Source organism: Micropterus dolomieu, linkage group LG11 (genome assembly GCF_021292245.1).
Source record: "Micropterus dolomieu isolate WLL.071019.BEF.003 ecotype Adirondacks linkage group LG11, ASM2129224v1, whole genome shotgun sequence".
Classification (NCBI taxonomy): Eukaryota; Metazoa; Chordata; class Actinopteri; order Centrarchiformes; family Centrarchidae; genus Micropterus; species Micropterus dolomieu.
The window spans coordinates 25,565,182-25,572,047 of NC_060160.1; the positions used below are offsets into that span (position 1 = coordinate 25,565,182).

A 6,866-nucleotide genomic window follows, 5' to 3' on the forward strand; every position below is an offset into this window, starting at 1 on the left:
TCCAGAATCAAACTTTGTAGCACAAACCACTGATGTCTCGCAGGGCCCTGAAACAAGACCACTATGTTTGTTTTAAGTCCTTTGTCATGTAAACCTGGCGTGTTTCTATACGGAATACGTTACAGCGGAAAATAAAAACCTCACATTGTCGTGCCTACATTGGATCCGTCTGGACAGTTGCCTCCTGGTCTTTTCCAGTGGCCGGTTCCAGAGCTTGAAGAACCAATGTTTGGACTAACATTCAGTGATAGTTTATCAACAGGCTGGCCCAGTGGAGATGGAACACACGTTTAAGTAAATAGTTTTCTTTGACCAGAACCACATTCTAAACATTGGAAGCACTCCTCAAATATGGATCTTAACTGTTTGAGTACCTGATGAGCCTGTGCTAAGTGTGATGGAGAAGGACTGTACCGTGGAATGTGGTATTGGTTTAAGCTTTTAGCTAGGTTATAAGGAAGTCTCTGCATGTATGTGTCTGTGTCTGTCTGTGCGTTTAGGTTGGAAGAGTTAGTCAAGGCTTTTCTGGGTGACCCCGATCCAGATGTGACACTGTCCTTGGGACCAGACATGAGAAAAATCCAGTACTGTTTCTCTCTGCTGAAGGTGATGTATTTACTTTGGTCTTTCCATGTACAGTATCCACAGTCATGTCTCCCTGTAAACACTTTTATATTTGGTTAGTCTCTCATTCATGCGATCATTTCATAGAATTTGTTTTCCCTCTCCTTTCCATGACAAGAGCCATGCACGTTGCTATGCTAGTTCATTAAAATGAAAGTTTTGAATTCTGTTACTTAGTTAGTGCTTCAGTTTTATCCGAACTGTAACCATGAATGACTGGATGACATAGAAATAGAATACATTTGATCAGTGAGGTGACATTTTCATCCATCCATCAGTTCAGCACAGTGACCAGTTGACCCATCACCTCTTCTAAATAGCTCCCTCTACTGTAATTTGCTGGGAAGTGCCTTACATTTGTGTTAACTCAAATTAACTTTCCTATTTTATGTTGTTAATACTCCTGGTTACGGTGTCTAGGTGCAATTTTATCACCTTAATTTCACAGAAGAGGCTGATGATTAACATGATCTGGGGACCTAACCATAACCTAACTGGATATTGTAAGCTTAATCCTAGAGTCTATGGCTAGAAGGAGAGAACATTTTCAGATCCAGTGATGCCCAGTTTTATCCAGTGCTGTTGATTTTCCCACGGCCTGACTTGAGTCTAGACGCTTGGTGTTTTGCAGTTATTTGCCATCTAATTAGAGGCAAGGTGTAATGTGACATGCAGTCGTTAATGCATGTGTTCAAACCAGATCCTGAGAATTTGCACAACAGCTAAAAAACACAATGGTAAGTGGTACGACACAATGGTTTAAACACTTTTTTCTGTTGTATATGTGTGCATTATTTCTGGTAATATAAATTAGTGCTGAAACATTTGTTCAGTTAATAAATCTAACTTAATAAAGTTAGTAAATCAACAGAAAATGAAGTAATAAAAGCAGCAAAAATGTAAATAATGTATGTGTTATTTTAAAAGGATTTTTATTTATTTATCTGTATGTATTATTTGGGAAATGAGACTCAGACTGAACTATCCACCTGGATGAGTTGTTTCAGTTAATGTCATATTTGTGTTTCCTGAGTGTTTTTATTATAGTGGAGTCTGGACATCATTTTGGTTTTGGCTCTGTGCCAGTCCACTGACAAATTGTCATTCAGACTGCAATGGTTAAATATTGCAATTGTATGTTGTTTGCCAAATTTTTGCAAACACCAATTCTTATTTTGGAACCCTGTTTAGGAGAAAGTCTAGATTTTGTTCAACATTTCTCAAACAGCAGCCGATGGCCCACTGCTGCTAAATGAGCACAGGGAAAACACTGCGGTGCTCACACTGTTCCTGCACTCTGGTTTGGTTGGAGCCGCCACCAGAAGCAGTTCCAGATCCCACTTGAATGTCTGTTTATCTCTCCTTCAGTTTGTTATGATTCGCAAACTCTATCTCCTGTTCGGTTTACATTCCTCAAAGCATCACCCCAGTCACACTCCGGTGATTCTGTAGGAATTTGGATCTGGGTTGAATTGGATTTCTTTCTCCTTTGTTCTCAACTTTGGCTGGCTCTTTCATGCTCAACTCTCTGCTTGGCCTTGTTTTAGAGTGATGTTCAAACACCAGAGTGCATATCTGCTGTTTTATCTTTTCAGCACTGTGAGCTTGATCTCCAGTGTGACCTAAATGATTTAGCACTGTCTGTATGATGTTACACTGCAGGTGACAGTGGAAAGTTCTTTTACAAAACTGGGGAATCTCAGCCCAAACTCATATCATCTTCAGTGTGCTTCTATACACTATATGTCCACAAAACTGTCTGAGATCAGCCTCACCCCTCCTCTATACCTTGCTCTTCTACTGTACCTTCTCCATATGGAAAATAAATACCAACCTTTAACATGTTTCCCACCTGCCCTTAAACCTGGAGTATCATTGAAATTTTAGAGTTATATTGCAGACTGGGAAAAGAGGGAAATTAAATTTGAATGTTTAGGGAATATCATGGAATTTAGAAGAGCACCACTTTGCAGGATGATACCACAATGTATTTTCTAGCTTGTTTACATTCATGGCATTAAATTGTTGTTTATACTGAATGTGTTTTTCTCAACAGCAAACCTAACTGTTGTATAAAGCAGGCTGACTATAGAAGTTTATTGTGCTAAAAATGCTATAAAATTAAATCAAAGGTCATGGATACCAACTGACTTGCACTGTAATCATGAAAATACTAGAGCAGTCATGGAATGTTTACATCAGTTTTACGGTATACTTTCTTTTATGTTTTTTGTACAGGTAATGATCATGGCCAAAAACAGGCACAGTGATCGACAAAAGCCACCAGCAACATCAGTGAGGGAAGAAGTAGTTCAAGACAGCCACCACAGTGCTGCAGAAGTGACCAAATTAAAGGAGATGCTGAAACAACGTGATAATGAGATCAGTATCCTTTGATATGGTGCTGCCAGCAACTATATTCCGGCCAAACAAAACTCTTAAAACTTAAAATTGTCTTCCGCCATTGCCAGTTGCTGGTATGAAATGCATTTTGGGATACAACAGCCAGACAGCTAGTAAAGGCTAGCAGTGACAGCACGGTAATCTACCTGTCACTAAAAGTGTCCACACCCCCAATTATGGAGAATTAATGTAATTTGAACAGGTGAGTTATAAAAAGGTTAACCCCCCTCACTGTTAAAATTAGCTATATACACTAATACCATTTTTTTGAACCAGACTCTAAACATGTTGATTTCTGCAATGGAGATTGACTTCCTTTTGGAGGCAGCCTGAAGAGCCCGCTCAATGATTTGCAGTTTTTGGCGCTTCCTGGTGGCTAAATGTTTCAGCCCCGGATATAAGCCCGCGTCAAAAATGTACTTGCAAAATCTTCTCGCCAAGATTTGTAGTGAGAACGAACTCCGTACAGAATTCATTAAATTATAGTTACATACATAACTGTCATTCCAATTCATTCTTTCTGACCTCCAGAGGTAGTGCTTAACAGTGAATGACTATTACCAATATTGTCACGATGAATCCCAGCTTACATGAGGGTTTCTGAAAGACAGCTGCCACTACTGATGCCGGTGAGCAGCGACACTGACCACAGTAAAAACGGGCAAAGGTGCATGGTGTAGCCCAGGTGGCCGCAGCTCAAATCTCACTCTGAGGCACATCCTGTAGGAAGTTTAGAGTGGCCACGGAAGTTAAGAGGCAACGGCAGCTCTTTTGATCTTTACACCTCCTCAATTACCTCAACAACCCACCTGGAAAGTCTTTGCCTCAAGGCCCTCGCTGGGCAGAGCAGTTCTGCAGTTTAGCTTCAATGTCATAAGCTGCCAACTCAATGAGCTGATTTAAGTGGGCTGGATCCAACCTGTTTGGGAAGAATGATGGGTTAGGCCAAAGTGCCACTCTGTGCCATACGAGTTCCAGTGCATGCATGCTTCACTCACCAACAAGGCATGAAGCTTACTCAAATGCTTCGCTAATGATCTCCATGGCCGCAACACAAGGAGGCATTGGCTGGACACCCTGACTCTCTGGGATCTGTGCAACCTTGGATCTAAATCGAGGCCATTGATCCAAACTCGGAAGGTCCGCATATACCGGAGGCCCATGGCACACCTGATGTCATTTATGTCAACATACCTAACAGCCTGAGAAAAAGTGTGTACATACTCCTGTTCTTCTGGAAATGGCCGAGAAGCTGGAGTATGGCCTCTACTCACCATAGAGCTGGGACGGCCAAATTAGGGAGGAGTCCAGGGTTGATAAACACAACCCTTTGGCTGGGTATCAGACAACTTTTGGTGTAATTGATGGTAAGGCCCAATCCTTTCAAATGACATAGAAGGGCAGCAGTGTCCTGCTCTACCTGTTCCTGGATTGGAGCGCAGGTCGGCCAGTTGTCCAAATATGGGAGGATCTGCATACCGTTGGCTTGCATCGTGGCCAGCACTACCTGCATGCACCTTGTGAAGACCCATGGGACTAGGGGAAGACCGAACGGGAGCACCTTGAACTCATAGGCTATGCCTTCAAATGCAAAGTGCAGGTACTGCTTGTGTTGTAGTGCCATTGGGACGTGAAAATATGCATCCTTCAAATCACAACACCTTCAGAAATGTCTTTAGCCCTTAAATAGGATGAAAACCACCCTCTTTTTTGGAATCAGAAAATAAACTGAGTAGAACCCACCTTGCTCTGTACGAAGATCTACTTCTTTTATAGACTCCTTCCCCAAGAGGGTGGATATTTCCTGTGTCAGTGCTTGAGACTTTGTGGGGATTGCTGACCGTGGTCAACCTGATCTCACTCAAAACTGGGGGCCAGCATCAGAACTGGAGATTGTACCCTTGGGAAAGCGTGTCCACCACCAAAGGGTCTGTAGTGCAGCTTTCAGGCCCTCAGGGTTTATCCCCCCAATCCCTTTGGGTCCCTGGGAGGTTATAACCCAACCCTAAACCCATCTGCATCTGAGGCGCCAACCATGTGGGAGCCTGGCACTGGATGCATCACTGAAGCTGTGGATGGAATATATCAAAAGGGAAGCACACTGCAGTCTCTACCGTCCATAGGCGAACAGCGAAGTTAACAATGATTGCATTACACATTCCAAATTGATAGAAAATGGGGAAAAATCCACAAAAATAAATTTGAATGTGTCTGGATCTAGCGTCACAGTTTAATCACACATACTGTTGATAGTAAAATCTTCATTAGTAGAAAGGTATGTATACTAAAGTAAATCTATCTGTGTTATTGCATGGTTGGATTACAGTGCTTCTACAAACACATAAATTATGAAATGTAAGTAGTCTTGCATTCATCACCAGTGCCCCAAAATACACATGAAATGTTATTTTAATGTGTATGTTGAGATAGATCTTCATCTAATGACTGCAGTTCATCATAATTACTATTAATCATATTTATGGTATTTGTATTTGAATATGATATTTCTAATGTCTTTTTGGGATTATTCTTCCCTCAACCCTTCTTGCTGCGGCTTGTCATTAGATCACAGCACATTAGTTGGAAAATTGAGATGTCTGCTTGATTATTTAACCACAAAACCTCAGCTCTCCAAAATAAATATAATATTATCATGCAGATATTTCACCATAGTATTTCTTGGATCAAGTATGTGTAATGTGAAATCCTCTCCTCCTTTGTGGATTTTCTCTCTCAAAATGTCATACACTGGCTTTTACATGATGTAAATGTAATTGCCTAAATTGATATTGTGCATGTTTTAAAGCACGTATTTTGGTAATGCACATGCTCTACTGACCATATTGCCTTAGGTTCTTTCATTGTGAAGTTTGTATATAAAGTTGCAGTAGCCTCAACTGTCAGTTCCTCCGTCAGGGTGGTCTGTCTGCAGCATGCAACGCTATAGTTTGGGTTGACCAACCTCGTAGGGTTGATATCATTGCCAGCCAGAGCCATAATAACTAAACTCAGACCATTTCTACAACTTAAGCTTGTATCTGTAAGCTGATCACCATGCTTTCCATGTCTGTATTATTGTCCCACCCTCTACACTGCTAAAACTTTTATTGGGAGCCATTGGTTCCTGTGCTACAGGCTTACTGTCCTCAAAGGGTTAATTATGGGACAGTTCTCTGTAAAACAGAAGGGTGTATCCCTACCCACTGCCCATGTGTGTTCCCAAGCATGGTTGACTCTGCATGGTAGTGGGACACCTGGTAATGCTTAGTTGACTCTCTAAGTGATGACACATCCACCACTAACATGATGATAGAGCAACAAGGACAACTAACAAACACTGCTGACTTTAAAGACTAACATTGCCCATGTATTTGTAATGCCACGTAGAAATGCCAGGTAGCACTTAGAATTTTGCACATTTTTACCACTGTGGTAAAGTGTTGTTGTACAGCCACGTCTGAAGTGTGGATTGAAACTGTACTTGCCATGTTTTTTGTAAACCCTTGCTAGCAATCTACAAAAATCATTAAGTGGAGCTGCAATGGAGGAATGTGTCCCATACCCTCTAAATGAAATCCCGTTCATTAATGCTATACTGCATTTGCCCAAAGCAAAGCTCTCCTACAGATACTACAGATCACTTTCAGTATATCCCTGCAGACCACTTTTCAAGCATACCATACCTCCTGAAATTAGTCCCATATCTTCCATGTAGCCATTTATTTCAGGTCATCAGAGTATGTTACTTAGCAAAGACTTGAAACTGGCTTGTCACATGAAAATGCAGTTTTGAAAAGAACTGTGTACTAGTTTCTGTATTTAAAAATGTTACCCAATAG

At 41.2% G+C, this 6,866-nt stretch overlaps 1 protein-coding gene across 2 annotated transcripts in view; it reads left to right on the forward strand.

Moving 5' to 3' along the window:
- kif6 (kinesin family member 6) overlaps positions 1–6,866 on the forward strand; it is a 60,163-nt gene that overhangs the window by 21,861 nt on the left and 31,436 nt on the right. For both annotated transcript variants that reach the window (XM_046063347.1, XM_046063346.1), the window contains exon 12: positions 2,863–3,010. In XM_046063347.1, the coding sequence (XP_045919303.1) occupies positions 2,863–3,010 (148 nt within the window). The remainder of the gene's footprint in view (positions 1–2,862; positions 3,011–6,866) is intronic.